This window comes from Lepidochelys olivacea (genome assembly GCF_965140295.1).
Source record: "Lepidochelys olivacea isolate rLepOli2 genome assembly, chromosome: 2".
Classification (NCBI taxonomy): domain Eukaryota; kingdom Metazoa; phylum Chordata; order Testudines; family Cheloniidae; genus Lepidochelys; species Lepidochelys olivacea.
In genome coordinates this window covers 232,302,982-232,320,962 of record NC_140412.1, presented here as the reverse complement: position 1 = coordinate 232,320,962, position 17,981 = coordinate 232,302,982, and the positions used below count along the sequence as shown (strand labels likewise).

General features: G+C 40.3%; 1 protein-coding gene across 1 annotated transcript in view; it reads right to left on the bottom strand.

The window, feature by feature from the left end:
* Positions 1-17,981, bottom strand: part of MALRD1 (MAM and LDL receptor class A domain containing 1) — a gene marked incomplete at both ends in the record, with an annotated part of 444,317 nt that overhangs the window by 104,472 nt on the left and 321,864 nt on the right. Inside the window, 2 exons of the mRNA XM_084621129.1 lie at positions 2,280-2,441; positions 11,085-11,213. Coding sequence (XP_084477255.1) covers positions 2,280-2,441; positions 11,085-11,213 — 291 coding nt within the window. The remainder of the gene's footprint in view (positions 1-2,279; positions 2,442-11,084; positions 11,214-17,981) is intronic.

Genomic DNA, 17,981 nt, shown 5'->3' with positions numbered 1-17,981 from the left:
AAAGTGTTTGAGGTTGGAGTATATTTTTAATTGATTATCTGTCTTTTCTGAAGATTTATAAAGCAACGCCTCATGGATATGCTGGTGGAAAATCTGGGGAGGTTAGCTTATGAGAAGAGCAAAGCTAGATGTGTTAAGCAAACTGTTAATTTTGTTTTAATTCTATTTTCTCTTTTTAATCAGCCTTGTTTTTATTGAGATTACTGTTTGGATAATTTCATGCAGATGTCTGCTTGGGAACAAGGACCCCGTAATCTTCAGAGAGAGGTGCTGGAGGGTAAAGAGGTTCTGGAACCTGCACTCCCCTCTCAGTCTTGGTCAAGGCACACCAACTACCAGTCATGTTGTGTTGCCAACCGGCTGTAGCAGGCAGCCCTAAGAGGAGAATCTGAAAGACCGAGGAGGAGATGAAAGCTGGCAGACATGTTGGTCACAGGTACATGATGAAGACAATGGATATTACAATATTTTCATCACCTACTAATACTTGGTCTGCATTATTTGTTTTCTCCTTAAATCTTAGCATGACAGACTGTTGTCTTCATCATACCAGGTCATTGTATTCCATGTTAATATACTTTGTTCTGTGAGTAGTATCAAGGGTTACTTTGCTATCAGGAGCTGGGATTTGGGAGTTGGGACATGCTAATACAAAATGTATATGTCATGTATTTAAGCTCTTGACCAGCCACAACATGGGGGGAATAATTTCCACTGAGATTTTTTATTGTGGCCCCTGAACGATTGCTCCTTTTTCCCCATTTGCTCCTCAATCATCCTTTAAGGACCTGAATCTTTATTTGGAACCCATGAGTGTTATGCTAAGCTTCAACCCAGGACAGACATTGAAAATGATGACCTGCAGCAGAGCGGTATGGTTGATGTCTTGGAATTGCATGCATTTACACCAGCAGAGAATTTGGCCCCTGAAGTCAGATTCTGTTGTTGCAGTGATTTCTTACTGTTTATTATTTGCACTGCAGGAGCACTTACGGTCATCAGTCCAGGGTCAGGACCCTATCATGCATGGTTCAGTACAGATGCACAGTAAAAGAACCACAAAGTGCTCATCCTAGATTATGACAAAATACAATGGGTGGATGAGGCAGAAACAGGGAAAAGGAAAGGACAAGATAACAGTAAAGTAAGCAAGTACAATAAGCAGAAGTCTCAGCTCACCCCCTGCCTGCACATTTTGTTCATTTATGAAATGGGTTTGCTGTTTAAAAAACAATCCATTCTGAGTTTCGAAAGCCAAATTTCAGATTTGTTTTTGTTTGTGACCATCTGAATTAGATGCTGTGGAAGATCAATATCTATAGAAATGTGTTTACAGCTTCATTACACAGGATATACAAAAAAAAGCCATTGAGCTCAGTGGCGTTACTTTGAATTCACACCAGTGTAACTGAAAGCAGAACCTGGCTCATTATGTAAAGTGCAGCAGAATTACAACAAAATGACAACACTCAGTCAGGAATGTATAAGCCATCTCCTATGAAAAAATCCAACAGAAAAGGAAACATTATTGTCACTGACTGTATTCTCTTGTTTGTATTTAATTTTTCATCTTTGTAGGTCTAAATGAGTAGGTTTACAAATACCTCTTTAATTAATAAGGGTTTTGCCAGATGCTTGCAAATGGACAGTAGGTTTATTTAATCCACTGTGCCTGCTTATAAAAAGTTTGTTTCTCTCCAGGGGTCATGATTAATAAGTATCCTTAGATTTGATTTAGCAGCTCATTGTCTAGAGATGACTAAACAAATGCATCAAACCACAATAGAGTATCAAGAATGATATAATCGAGGCCACTTTGAAAAGAGCAATCTATAAAATTACACTGATGCTGACCCAACCAATGATTAAACCGACTGATAACAGGCCTCTCTGTTAGGCTGTTTATTTTTAATTGCATTCAGATAACACTGGTGGTTACTATGACTGTATACATGACAAGATTCAATACACTCATCTGGCCTACTTTAGCACTGCCATTTATGATGTCTATCCCCTATTGTACCTTATCATCCAAAAGAATGGAACATTTTTATGGGCATTTTCCAATTAGCGCCACAAAACTGTGGAATTTGCTCACCACCACTACCTTCTGGCACAATACACTGAATTGATCACAGGTCGACTAAGCAGGCCTCCTGCCTATTGTGGGACTAATTCTGCAGAATACTTTCCTCAGCAGATGGCTTAATGATTTTCAGAGCTAAGAGTGAGAATTTTCCATCCCTTTCCCCAAACAGATGTGAGAAACTTAATATTACCTGGTGTGTGGTCATCATCAGGACCACTTTGCCCTGTGACAGCCCTGTTGCCAATACTCCAGTCAAAATCACTGACAGAATCTCGTGTTAATCCACATGAAATAGTCCAATCTTGATCACCTGTTTCAAAGTTACAGCTTCCAGGGATACTGGTATATTGGCCTGAAAAGGCAATAAAAAGTAAATTCACTCTCATGATATCAATATATAGTATATCAGTTGGTAGATTTAAAATATGATGATAAGCATACTGCACATAGTAATAGCAAGGATTCTGTTCAACGAATGCCAAATTTACATATGTTAAGCTGAGAATGTTACTTACCGTATGTTTCCACATTGTGGTATACATATATGGTATATCTTGATATAATGCAGGCTCAAGAGACAAAGTGGTCTCTTTATTAGAGAGATATAATATTGGCTCTATATGCCCTCCACCCTTTGGATATGTTTAATGTCATTGGTGTATGGCTATGGCAAATGGTGAGGACATTAGGGAGACATGACTGAGTATGGGAGTTGTTTGATATTGCGTATATATTGGCATTACTGTATGGTGGCCTATGAGCATAGTTTTATAAATGAAAGAAGATATGGTGGTTAACTGGATTTGGACTTAGGAGATCTGTGTTTAATGCCCAACTCTGCCACAGACTTCCTGTGTCACCTATGGCAAGTGACTCAGGGCCAGCTCCAAATCCTATTGAAATCAATAGGAATCTTTCCATTGATTTTAGTGGGCTTTGCAGCAGGCCCTTAACTCACTGAGTTCCATTCCCTATCAGTAAAATGGGGATAATATTACTCCCTTTCTCCCACTTTTGGTTCTTCTTGTCTATTAAAGTGTGAGTACTCTGTGGCAAGGACTGTCTGTTAGTATGTGTTTGTACAGCACTTAGCACTGTGGAGCTCACTGGCCGGTACATCAGGATGCTACCATAATACCAATAATGATCATTTATGATTTTTTTTAAACAAAGAGGCATTTCCTCAGAAATTGCATCCACTCACTTCTCCTACTAATATAGCAGTTACATGCTCTTGGAACCAAGATGGAAGTAGTCTCATATTGAACTACCATTCCCTGCTTTGACAGTGTTCCTTTAAATCAGCCAGCTCTAGGTATTGATAATTAAATTAAATTTATTTTTATGTGGTATGTTTCAACACAATGTCTCAAGATGCTTTACAGTAAGAGATAAAACAACAAGATGTTCTCAAGAAATTCTTCTTTTCAGATCTGCGGAGATGATTCATATGACGCTAAGATACATTAATGTTCAGGATAAAAATGTGTAGAGGGCAATACTGTATCCCTTTTGATAATTCACCAGAAGCACAATACATCCCCTAATCAGAGAGGGTATCTGGTAGTTTTGCCTCTGGTTGTACAGGAAGAAAGTATGAGTGCACAGATCAATCTTGGAGTACATTACATTGGGAAAAACTGATCAATTGATTGATGAAGGAGACACATATCCGCTCACTATTTCAGCATTTGCCCTCTTACTTTTTTTCCCAATGGGATACTATTTTCAACACCACAAGTCAGCTAATTTCATAATGATCACTAAGGTGCAAAAAGCAAGAACAGAAGATAATATTGTCATGGCCATAGGTGCTAATGTCATTAATGTTATGAGTCACTGAGGTATAAAAACTCAGGATTAAACTCTCAGTGCACCTGGACAGTCATTAAGGGATAAACCATTCTTGGTTTGGGCAGGCAAACCTTTTCTGGAGTTCCTTTGGATTTCAAAGCATCTACACAACAGGAAGTTTAGGGACTAGGCTCACCTTTCAAGGCCAAATGGTCCCAGGTGAGCAGCTTTAGACTTAGGGGATTCCCAGGGGAAAAGCCCCGGGGGTTAGGGAGGACCAAGAAACAGTGTGTTTAAATTGTGACATTCCAGGAGAGGGACAAGGACTAAAGGCTAGATCTATACTACAGACTTCTGCCAGCATAGCTATATTGCTCAGGAGAGTGAAGAAATATTATCCCTGACCAACATAACTATGCCAACAGAAGCCCCTAGTTATACCTGCAAAGCTGAGCTTTTACCAGTACAGCTTGTTTTGCTTGCGAGCAGAGAAGGAGGAAGGAGTATGTTTTTAATATACTGGTGCAAAGTGCAGCTTTGCCAGTATAGCTGCATCTGCACGAGGAGCGCCTTTGCCAGTGCAGTATAGCAGAATTCCTATCCCGGTAAAGTGCTCCTAGTGTGGACATAGCCTAAGTCAGCTCCTCTTGGAGAGGAGGCAGTGATACATTCGCTGACAAGAATTGCCTGTATGCAGTTCATGATCACTTCAGGAAGCAGTATTTGTGTACAGTCTGCAAACGAAGAAGTTACACCAAGCAAATGCCCTCACGCAGCATCACAAAGATTTCTTCTCCAATGAGACATTAACCTGCATTGATGCAGGCAAAATTAAATGATTTTCCTAAAGTCACACAGGAAATCTAGGGCAGAGTTAGGACTCAAATCCAGTCATGGGCCTTAACCACCAGGCCAACCCTCCTTTCAGCTTTGTGTGTACTGAAATTCACATCCCCATAGCCCAGACTGAAGTGCAGTGTAGACAAGCATCCACATGCTACAAAAACTGCAGATCCTCTTTTACACTCTTGGACTGTAAATTAATCTGTTCTCCAATTACAAACTGCACATCTTAGCTCCTTGAGAAGAAGAAAACAATCTAAGCAGATGGGACCATTTCTGACATGTTTAATATTCAATTATTTAATAGGATGCCCCCAAAATATTTTGTTTGCAAAAATAGGCTTGCTACCATTATAGAAGTATCTTTTCAAATGAGAAATTAAAGCAATTCTCTTTATTATGATGCAGATATGCTAAACTATAAACTGTAACCAATACTGTTTTCTAGGATTTTCTTGTAAAAATCTGGTCTAGTATAAATACATTAAATAAAGATGATTTTGAGCTATGAATAACATATGTAACCCCCTTAGGGTTTAGAGAGAGAGCAACAGGGTGTGTGCATCTGGAGCTCCAGACAGAAGGGAAACTCAGGGCGATGAGGGGGAAATCCCAGAAGACTGGAAAAAGGCTAATGTAGTGCCCATCTTTAAAAAAGGGAAGAAGGAGGATCCTGAGAACTACAGGCTGGTCAGCCTCACCTCAGTCCCCGGAAAAATCATGGAGCATGCCCTCAAGGAATCAATTCTGAAGCACTTAGACAAGAGGAAAGTGATCAGGAACAGTCAGCATTCATTCACCAAGGGAAAGTCATGCCTGACTAATCTAATTGCCTTCTATGATGAGATAACTGGTTCTGTGGATGAAGGGAAAGCAGTGGACATGTTATTCCTCGACTTTAGCAAAGCTTTTGACACGGTCTCCCACAGTATTCTTGTCAGCAAGTTAAAGAAGTATGGGCTGGATGGATGCACTACAAGGTGGGTAGAAAGTTGGCTAGATTGTCGGGCTCAATGGGTAGTGATCAATGGCTCCATGTCTAGTTGGCAGCCGATATCTAGCGGAGTGCCCCAAGGGTCGGTCCTTGTTCAGTATTGGTTTTTTTGTTCAGTATCTCCATTAATGATCTGGAGGATGGTGTGGATTGCACCCTCAGCAAGTTTGCGGATGACACTAAACTGGGAGGAGTGGTAGATACGCTGGAGGGTAAGGATAGGATACTGAGGGACCTAGACAAATTGGAGGATTGGGCCAAAAGAAATCTGATGAGGTTCCACAAGGACAAGTGCAGAGTCCGGCACTTAGGATGGAAGAATCCAATGCACCACTACAGGCTAGGGACCGAATGGCTAGGCATCAGTTCTGCAGAGAAGGACCTAGGGGTGACAGTGGACGAGAAGCGGGATATGAGTCAACAGTGTACCCTTGTTGCCAAGAAGGCCAATGGCATTTTGGGGTGTATAAATAGGGGCACTGCCAGCAGATCGAGGGATGTGATCGTTCCCCTCTATTCGACATTGGTGATGCCTCATCTGGAGTACTGTGTCCAGTTTTGGGCCCCACACTACAAGAAGGATGTGGAGAAATTGGAGAGAGTCCAGCGAAGGGCAACAAAAATGATTAGGGGTCTGGAACACATGACTTATGAGGAGAGGCTGAGGGAACTGGGATTGTTTAGTCTATGGAAGAGAAGAATGAGGGGGGATTTGATAGCTGCTTTTAACTACCTGAAAGGTGTATCCAAAGAGGATGGATCTAGACTATTCTCAGTGATAGCAGATGACAGGACAAGGAGTAATGGTCTCAAGTTACAGTGGGGGAGATTTAGGCTGGATATTAGGAAAAACTTTTTCACTAGGAGGGTGGTGAAACACTGGAATGTGTTACCTAGCGAGGTGGTGGAATCTCCTTCCTTAGAAGTTTTTAAGGTCAGGCTTGACAAAGCCCTGGCTGGGATGATTTAGTTGGGATTGGTCCTGCTCTGGGCAGGGGGTTGGACGAGATGACCTCCAGAGGTCCCTTCCAACGCTGATATTCTATGATTCTATGATAAGGGCTGCAGCAAGAAGGCCCTCAAAGAGTAAAGCAGCCAAAAATCTGCCTGAAGTCTGAGAGGGACAGAGCAGCTAATCGGGCACACCCCAGGACAGGAGCCAGGAGGAGCACTATGCCAGGAAGAGCACTATGCCAGGAAGAAATTGCCCAAGAAGGACAAATTGGAGCTGGACCCAGTATCACTGCTGCCCAGAGCTGCATGGGGCTGAATACTGGGGTTTGTGACTTTGCATTGGGAATAAGGAGAAAGGCTGTTAGCTTGTTAAGCAGGGAGGTTGTCACTCTGTGTGGCTTTGCAGAGAGCGGCAGAAAAGGCCATCAGAGGGGTTTGTTGGAGGAAGTTCACTGACGATGACCAGGAGTACCCAAGATTCACTGCTGGACTGGACCATTGCCCAGGACTCCTGAACAATGTGTGCAGACACATTGCTGGGTGTCTGCCCTTTCAGACTTTGGTACCACTGGGCCTGTGGGGCCTTGAGTTGAATGCAACCCTGTTTTACTGTGCCCCTAAATTTTCCCCTATTGTTTTTCTCCACTCACCCCTCTGTAAATAAACATTTCCCTTTCCTATATTCATTGTCCTTTTCCAGTGAGGGTGTGTTCACTCTGGGGGGTTTGGAACAGGTGCCCCTGGTCTGGAAGGAACTTTCCCTGCTGCCTTCCTGGGCGCACAGTCTCTTGGCCAGAGCTGCCTGCAGAGCAGACTCCATCTTGGCCACGAGGGCGCTAAAATTACAGCATTAAAATTATAGCATGTGAACTCTAAGAGGAGGATCCTCAACTGGTGCCTTAGGAAAACCATTAAAGAAAAATAGGAACACAAACACATGGAACATTCCACACTGGTCCATATTGTATGCTGTGCTGCACTACAAAGGAAAGCTGAGCTTTAATAAGTGAAATAGACAAGCAGGCACTTCAAAAGAATTTGGCTGCGCAATCTCAAAAGAAAGTACATGTGTCTTGTAGAGTTCTAAACAGATCAAAAACCAAATGAATTTTGATTTTATAATGCTATTTATAATGCATTGCCTGACAGCAGGAATTCAGCTCTAATATCTTACCAGTGCTTCAGAAAGCATTTAATAATAAATATTTATGAACAGCATTTGCAGGGTCGATGAAGTCACCTGCATGTCTGCACCTGCTGGGTATTTCTTCTTTTTGATTTAAACAGAGACTGTTTAGGAGTTATGAGAAAAGGACTGGTCCATTTGTCTGCAAAATTGCTTTTATTTCAATAATTCAAGCACTGCACGAGATGGTTCATCAATGTTGAGGCCTGCTATTAATCAGATCTGCGTGTATAATTGACTACAGTTCATGAAAACAGAAATGGCTTTCATGTGTGATTTTCACATCCGTAGTTCCAATGGGCTTTGAAAGAAAATGAAAATTGTGCAAGAATGCCTGACTGGAAGGAATGAAGCATATAAAAAGCAACTGCTGCAATTTTATTTTTTTTTAAAATAGGATGCAACACAATACTCTGTTACACCAATTGAATGTGGAAATGATCTCTGTTGGGCCAAACTCCGTTGTAAATCTAGAGAAATGTTTCAGTGGAATTACTCCAGATTTACACAACAGCAAAACTGGATCCTTGACTTCAATAGTTACACTGGTGTAAAACTGGTGTAACAAAGTGGGGGATCAATTCCAACCTGGAGCTGAGAGAAAAAAGAAAAATTGCAGCCAAAAGTTTCAAATATCCAAAGGTGATGTGAGGGTGGGGCAGGTTGGAGCAGCAGGCGTTTGTCTCACAGTCATTCTGACTCCTGCTGCTTCTCCTCACCAGGGGAGGGTTGTGGAAGGTCCCTGCATCCAGGCTGAAGGGGAAAAGGCTTTCCCCTAGCGTTGTGTGAGAAAATCTGACCTTTGCTATTTGGAGCTGCATTATGCTGGGGGTGTGGGGGTGTGCAGGAAGAGCTCAAGGTGGCTGAAGGATGAAAGCACGCTGGAGTACATTTTGCTCTTCATTATAAAAGAGTAGTTTATGCCCCCGTCTAGTGCTTATTCTACACCACAGCAGACACACCCAGGGATCACCTCTACCCCTGTCTCAAATCCAAACACCCCCAGCCCTTGGTACTGTGGTATTGTAGTAGCCAGGCAAGGTACTAACAAACTTCAACAGGACTTTATTTTTTAAAGTGGAAACCTCTTTTCCAAGCTGCTGCTACATGCTGAGTAGCTCTCCCTCAGCCTCTTCAACTCCTCCCCACTCCTTCCTGTTTCCTGTCCTTTCAGACTCCCAACAGCCAGTGCTCCCAAGCCTAATAATTACAAGCAACATTTAAACACCACAGGTATGCTGGACAGGGCAACTAACCTAGCACTTACTTTAGCACTCTGTGTGCTACATTGCAATATGGACTGTTGCCGGACAGAGGGGAGAAAGAAGTTCCCCATGCCCTCTCCATCTCTGGTAGATCTGTGAAGCAAAGGCCAGTTTTGCCTTATACATTTAAGGTTCATTGAAGTTAATATTTTCCCAAGAATCGCTTTTATACATCATAACAAACATTTGGTTTGTGACTTGGACTGATTTATGGCATTAAATGCTCCCATTCATTGCCTGACTAAGAAAAGAAAGCTGAAGGTCTCACAAGCTATCTCTAGAGAACACTTACAGAAACCAATGGCAACTACTGTATGCAATAACAGCATTTACAGAATAAATCAAGATCTTCATTAGTTTTCTGAGTGTCATTAAAAAGCAGTTTGCATTAGACACAGTTTCAGTGTGATGTTTTTCTATTGGGGCCCTGTAAAATATAATTGTGGATAGTTTACGAAGTATTTTGTTGCAGTCACACCGCCTGACTACTGAAGAAATATTAATGTAATGCTACAAAATATGATCAATCCTTTAAAAATCCATTTATCTACTGGAACTGGTTATCCTTTTAAAGGTTCAGTTCAGCTTAGATTTGTTCCAGTTGTGAATCTGGCCAAAAGACTGCATAAAGACACTGCTTTAGGATCTACACTTTAGATATATACATTATTTACTTTAAAACAAATAGGGAGAGAGGGAGAAGAGTTCCGGTATCATATAATATTTTAATGATAATATGCCTTTTCCTTCCTCTTCTTCCTAATATACTTCCCAGAGTGACATTATTTGCACATTTGGTCACAATACAGATTCTCAGTGAACACTTTATATGGCCTCTGCAATCCCTAAATATAGGATTTAAGATTATGCCACTCTATTCTTTTGGAGCCTTGTCTAATGTGACCTTTCACCATATATGAGAGGGGAAAAAAATCTATTTTTGTTGTTTAAGATGCATTTTCTCTCCCCTGCATATCAAGAGTGATTTCAGTAATAGTTTCACATGTACACCATAGCAGAATTTGGCCCTACAGATTCAAGATTAAGAAACACGGATTGATTGCCAGGATTAAGTAAATGCCTTAATAAACTGTTCTGTCCTCTTGCTCTTAAAATGTAGTGCTAGTCTCAAAAGTGACTCTGCAAAAATGGCATTGGAGGCAGGGTGGGGACAGAGGCAAGGGCTCCATGTGTGCTGCATCTTAACATCAAATATGATCAGTTTAAGTGTTTAAAGGTAGTTTAACTGCAGTCCTATTAATGTATGCTCTACAAGGCAAACTGGGTTCTTTCCTTCTCACACATCATCATCAATAATAAAGTTCTCCAGGCCAAATTAAGTTGCAATCTTCAGTTGTCACTGAGGTTGCACAGGTGTAAACAGATTGGAATTTATCAAAGAGTTCTACTGATGATGCAGAAGGAGGAAAGTAATCCAACTCACTCATTCTGGTCTTTTGTTAGTTTTGGAGTAGTAAAAAGCAATAAAAATGTACTTGTGTCATGAAAATGAGCACATACAGGGAGCTGATCTGAAGGATAATTTTTACATGGTCAGTGTTTGGAGCAGAACCTTACTCTAAATGCTTCTATATTTTTACCAATTTCCTTATTAGGCTTTTCCCTTAAATGTTGACAGCTCAAAATCCTTTCAAGTTTCTTCCTATAGATTTGTGTATAGTAATCCTTGGATTATCTTCCTTTAAAAAAATGAAGTTGGTCTTCTATTTGCTCTTTGTTTTGAGTATGTTGCACATTTGTGACTCAGTCACATTTAAATATTTTTGCTCAGTAAATGTCTTTGAGGATCTGAAAGTGTAAAACTTTGTGTGATGGGGGAACAAGAGAGGGAACAGCATACTTATATTACCTTCTCCTAAGCAGCTGTACAGATCCATCTAAACTGGTTACAGTATTTAGGGTTAAAATTTTAATATTAATATAGAAAGTTGTACTTACTGCAATCAGCTTCATCTGATAGGTCCTTGCAGTCTGGTTTGTAGTCACAAACAAGGTGAGACTCAATGCAGTTCTTGTTCCAACACATAAAATCAGTAAGTGCTGGGCATTCCCTAGGACTCTCTCCAACTGAAACCAACAGGACATTTAAATCAATACTTTAATTAAATCAAAGTATGACCTTTTTGATTTGTTTACCCATTATACACTATCACTTTAGTGATTTACTGCATCCAACAGATGTTATTCAATCCCACTCTCTTTTAATGATGTCTTGTGCCTGCCTAGACTGCTATATTGGTGATAGTCAAAGCTGTGAGGATGGAATGTTTTGGTGAATAGGAATTCACTTCCACATCAGCAAAACTCAATTCCTAATTTATTTGTGGTGTGATATCTGTGCATACAATTCAATTTGCTACAAACAGGTATAAAGGGGGCAGGGCAAAGGAGTAAACCTAATCTCAATATATGACATAATTTAGAAATAAGATCGTGTCAAATTGCCTGAAATTATCACTATGCTACTTTCATACAGTGCATAGTTTTCTGAAGTGTTTCAGGTCATCTAATTGTGTGAGATTTTTCAGTGTGTGGTAGAGAAACCTACTGCAGTCAACATGCAGGCTGCATAGGGATTCAGCCTAAACTATTTAAAATGAAGATTCATTTTACCAGAACAACTTTTCAATCGCTCTTGAATCTTGGTAAAATAGTGGAAGAGTGTGAATGAGAATGAATGAATAAATTGGGGGCAATATACCCAAGGAAAGAGCCAAGGCCAGCTAACTCTTGGATTCAGTCCTTTGAAATCTGTCAAGCTTAAAATACTGATCTAAATGTTCATCAAGTGGCTCAGTGAACTGGCTACATAACTCCAATTAGCATTAATAGGAGCTGTGCTGATAACCCAAAGCACAATATTTAAAATGCACTTCTATGAGTCTGAGATTATATTTTTCTATGAGTCTGAGATTATTTTTTTCTCCCACTGCCCAAGCTGTTCAGTGATACACATAGGAGAATGTGCTTTGACTGTATTCTTTGTAATTTGTTCTATGGCTCCTTCAAACATGACTGAAGTGGGACTCATCATCAGCTACAGCTCTGGGCAGAGCAACTTTAAGTGTGTAAAGGAATAAGGCCAACATTTTTAAGAGATTTCGTTGATTCTGTATGGCTCTCAAAACTTGGATTGCACAACTTCAGACGCCTGACTAAAACCTGATATTCAGAGGCAGACCCACAAGCTCTCATTGATGCCGAAATGAGAAAGCAAAACTAAATCCTAGTCCCACAGAGCATACACACAAGGAAACATTCAAAAGATACATGAGATGTAACTGAAATCCTTCAAGGGGAGTTCAATGACTGGCTTAGTTAAATGTAGCACTGACTGAGGCAAGTCTTCATATGCAATAAAAAGCTATGAATAGTACTGGGCCTTAGATCTAAAGGCAGGGATTTTTCTAGGATTTTTGCCGCCCCAAGCAAAAGAAATTTTGGCTGGCCCCGCTTTTTTTTCATGCCCCCTCCGCCCCGCCCCTTCTCAACCCCTTCCCCGCCTGCTCCCCCGGGTGTACCGCATTCCCCCCCCATTGCTTCCTGTGCCCCCCCCGTAACCCCTCACCCTAGCTCACCTCCGCTCTGCCTGCTCCCCTGAACACGCTGCCACTCTGCTTCTCCCGCCTCCCTCTCAGGCGAGGGGGAGGCAGCACGTTCAGGGGAGGAGGCGGAGCGGAGATGAGTGAGGGTGGGGGAGTGAGTGCAGGAAGTAATGGGGGTGTGTGTAGAGGAACAGCTCCCCACCCCAGCTCACCTCCGCTCCACCGCCTCCCCCGCTGCACCGCTGGTCAGCTTCTCCTCCCTCCCAGGCTTGCCATGCCAAACAGCTGTTTGGCGGGTGGCAAGCCTGGGAGGGAGTGGGGAGAAGTGAGCGGCGGCGTGCTTAGGGGAGGAGGCAGAGGCGAGCTGGGGACGCGGTAGCACATTTCTAGGGGTGGCATGGCAGGCGCCGGAATGCCGCCCCTAGACATGTGTTGCCTCAAGCACCTGTTTGTTTTGCTGGTGCCTAAAGCCGGCCCTGTCTAAAGGCCTCAAACCTTGTAATGAAAGATAATACAATTAAATAAACAAATAATAATCATAAATTAAACATACAATTACTTAATTTTATTTATTATTTGTTTATTTAATTGTATTAATTTAATAATAATCGAATAATAATCATAAATTAAACATTTACATTAAACCGAAGCATAGAAAGTTTAAGTGATTTACCTAAGGGCACTCAGGGATTTAAGTGACTTAGTGGTAAAACCAGAAATAGAACCCAGGTTTTCAAAATACTATATACTTCTTAAAAAGACAAGGTAGTTAAGGTAATAGCTCTGTATAAGGTCAAAATCTTGTCTCTTTCACTAACAGAAGTTGGTCCAGTAAAAGATATTACCTCACCCATCTTGTCTCTCTAATATCCTGGAACCAACATGGCTACAACAACACTGCAATATACTTCTCAACTAATTTAAAAATTAAAAACATTTCAGGCAGTAAGCTAGGAACTATTATGTTGCAAAAGTAAGATTGGATGAACTGTAGATGTGTCCTACCCAAACTGCACATCTGAATAGACATAACTATTGGAAAGTTTGGATCTAGATTCAGAACATTGTGGCTTGGAGTCTTCTGGAGTAAGAACTCACATGAACACCATTTTTCTGGGTAGCTGCATACGAACTGCAATATACATTTACAAGCAGTATATAGATTGTGCCAAAGACTCTGGCAAAGGCCAAGGCAAAATCTTTTTGGGAATCAACATGCCAGAATTGGTACAAATATCTAAAAACAAAAATACCCTCCCCCAAACTTCATAGTCTATCAAAATTCAACTCTAAATGTAGGGTGGGTGGGTGTGGGAGGGGAGAGGGGGAGCACAGCGTTCTGCTGCATACATCAATACTGGCCCTGATTGACCATAGCCAATGTATTGACAGAAATTATACTAAAACAAGAAACATGATAATGGTTTTTGATCATAAAAAGTAACTACAGAAACTACAGTGACTGAGGAAATTCACAAGAACAGCACCCTTTCAAGTATCATGTTACCATTGTTTTAAATATTTTTCAAAAAATAGAAATACTTAATCCCAGAACATTTCTGAAAACTAATATATGTCAATCTCATTTCCGAGGCCTGGATGCAATTTAACATAAGAACATGTTAGAAGCTGCTATCAACATAGAAAATGTGAGGCTTTTCAAAATATTATCCTGCCAATTCCTACCTTTCTGCAATTGAAAAACTGGGTTGTCAGACTCTGGCATTCTACCATGATTTAACCCATTGAATTATAACACTACAGTGTACAAGAGTGGCATTTAAATCTTTCTGTGGAACTGCTTTATGAACCAATCTAACTCCTCCTGATGAAGTACTTGATTATCATGTGGTTGAAAGGTTAAATGATGTATTTCACGTAAAATAAGGGTTTTTCTCCACAATTTCTTGTCTTGTTGCATTTGTCCAGACTGTGGGGGGATGTGTGCAAATAAATGGCTTTTGTGTTTCATCACATTCCTTGGCTGTGCTTTGACATTTAACCAAGTGGAAAGGTACTTTGTTACCTTATAGTCTCATTCAAGATTAACAATATCCTTTAATACATGTGAATTTTTTTAAAGAATCTAACTCCTAAATAAGGTCCATGGAAATCTAAACACCGCCCCCATCTCCACACATAGAAATTATTCCAAACCAATAAACCTCAGCAAATACCTACGTACAAAGCAAGAGTTTGTTAAGGATCTCGTTTTCACGTGCTGGGCTGCATTTATATATTCAAAGAGAAAGCTATCGGGAGCCATTGACCCATGGAACAGCAACATGTTTCAAAAGAGCAGCACATGCCAATCTCACAGTTACATTCTATCATGATATAACCCTTAGAGCAAGAATGATGGCATTTCACAGAATGGCATTCAAATGGAGGCTTAGGAGAATGTCTGTGGTTTCCAAATGGCTAGAGAAGAAAACTGTAGGACCCAACAAAGGGGACCCAACAAAGAGCTCTCAAAGAGTTAACTTACCTAATATTTAAAAATAGTGGAAGACTCAACTAGACTCCAGGAGGCTCTGTGAATTGTATATACTAAGTTCTGCAACATGATAGATGCTTCAAACTAACGTGTTTACATTAATTTAATAGGCATTTTCCTATATGTTAATTTATTCTTTTTAAGGCATTACAGTTTAACTTGCATGTTGTTAACAGTGTAATTTTCAACCAATTTTTTGAAATTACTATAACATTACAATGGAACTGTGAGCTAGCGAAAGGTAAAGAATTTGGCTGGTTCTGAGTAAAGGATAATCAGGTTTATAAAAAATGCCATAGGAAGTTTGAAGAAAAAAAATCCTTTATATCCAAGCCTTGCCACACAATTAAGGCTCCCTGACATGACAGTGAAATATTACTTTGGGAAGATCTATCAGATATAACCCCAAATATGTAAGCAGGGAACATTGGATTACATACTACCTTTCACTGCATGGCAGGGAAGATAATTAAATGTGGCAAGGAGAGAGGAGAGATGGTCTTGCGATTAAGGTCCTGGACAGAGTACAAATCCCAGCTTGCTCACAGATGCTATATGATCTTAGTCAAATTACTTAATTTCTATGCAGCAGCTTCCTATCAGTAAAATGGGGATAAACATTTATTTTCTCCTATCCTCTGACTGTGATGTCTATTTAGGTTGTAAGCTAAGCTCTTTGGGACTTGGGCTGCCTGGTATTATGTATCTGTACAGCACCAAGCTCCAGTCTTGGTTGGGCAAGTAATAAATGGTGAACATACACAGCAAGGGAAAGAACAGCAGCTGTCTTGCATTTTCTTTCCTGGTCCCCAAAACCCAATGAACCCTCTATACAGACCCATGGCTTTGTGGGAGGGAACGTGGAGCCAGAAGGGGAAGTTGAGACATAAATCTGTGCAGCTTGCTTCCATCAGATACAGGTATATTTCCCATTGAAAATCCATCTGGGAATCACTGTAGGTTTGATCAGCAGTAATTTCTCCTGCCTAGGAACAAACCCTCCTCCTTCCTCATCTACCCTCATGGGGAATTCTGCAGCAGCTGCCTGCAAGGACTACATAATAGCATGGTCCTGGAGAAGAATATTTCTGTTTTTTATTTGGGAGAAAATGATGATGTAGTCATAGCACATAACACTCTTTCCAGTTCACGAGTATTTCAGCAGGATGTCAAACAGCAGCTACTACTGTTAGACATTTTTAAATCAGCAGGTCCAGAAAACTCGTATCCAAAAGTTTTAAAAGAACTGACCAAGAGCTTAGTAGGTCATTAATGATGATTTTCAATAAATCTTGGAACACTGAGGAAGTTCCAGAAGATTAGAAGAAAGCTAATGTTGTGACAATATTTAAAAAGAGTAAATGGGATGACCTGGGTAATTACAGGCCTGTCAGTCTGATATCAATTGTGAACAAGATAATGGAGAAGCTGATACAAGATCCAATTAAGAAAGAATTAAAGGAGGGTAATATCATGAATGCCAATCAAGATTGGTTATGGAAAACAGATCCAGTGAATCTAAATTGGCATCTTTTTTCACCAGAGATTAAAAATCTTGGTTGATAAAAGGTAATAGTGTTGACATAATGTACTTAGATTTCTGTAAAGCACTTGACTTAGTACCTCACAACATTTTCATTAAAGAACTAGAATAAGATTAATATGGCACGCATTAAATTAATTAAAACTGGCTAACTGATAGGTGTCAAAATGTAATTGTAAAGGGGGAAACATCACTGATCAGATGCATTTCCAGTGGAACCCTGGAGGGATCGGTTCTTGGCCCCACGCTACTTAATATTATCAGTGACCCTGGATGAAAACAAAAATGATCACTATAAAGTTTGCAGATGACACAAAAAATCGGGGAGTGCTAAATAATGAAAGGGGACAGGTCACTGACAGTGCCATCTGGATCTCTTGGTAAACTGGGAGCAAGCAAACAATATGTGTTTTATTATGGCTAAATGTAAATATATATATATCTAGGAACAAAGAAAGTAGGCCATATTTACAGGATGGACATAGGGGGAACTCTATGCTGGGAAGCAGTGACTCTGAAAAAGATTTACGGGTTGTGATGGCTAATCAGTTGATCATAAGCACCTAGTGGCCCAAGGTAGGCACACTAGAACACGGTGAGAATCTCACCCAAAGAAAATAAATTATATCTATCAGTCACTGAATGATGATATAAGTGAATGATACTAAAAGGTTTCTAGATTTGTTAAAATTAACTTTTTTCTCCTGTAATGATGAAAATTTAAAGATTCCCAGTGATTCCACTCTAGTGTTTTGTAAATTCACCCATCATTGTGGTACCTGAGAACTGTATAGGGGCTGATAAAATTATTTCTCTCCAAAGGCCTAATCCAAAGCCTATTGAAATCAAAGGGAATCTTTCCACTGACTTTGTGGGGCTTTGGATGGGCTAACGACATGATCCGACTCCTTTGAATCTCATGTTTCAGAATAGCCTAATACAGGAGAAATGATAGAAAAAGAGCAAAGAATCATAAAACGTTAAGCAATACCAAAGGGGGAAGAAAAAAATGAGAAAGGGAATAACTATCAAAAGCCATAAAAAGGTAACATGCTTTGCATTATGAAATACTAATACTAATATATATCTGGAGAAGCTAAACCAACTCCAGCTTTTATTTCTTTCTGAAGTCCATAGAAGACTACCATTTCAGGGCCAATTTCTGCAATGGTTGTTCATATTTGTTATAAACTCTTGATCTCTTCTTGAGTTCCTGAGCAGGGCAAACTAGCTTCTTCACTAACTATAAC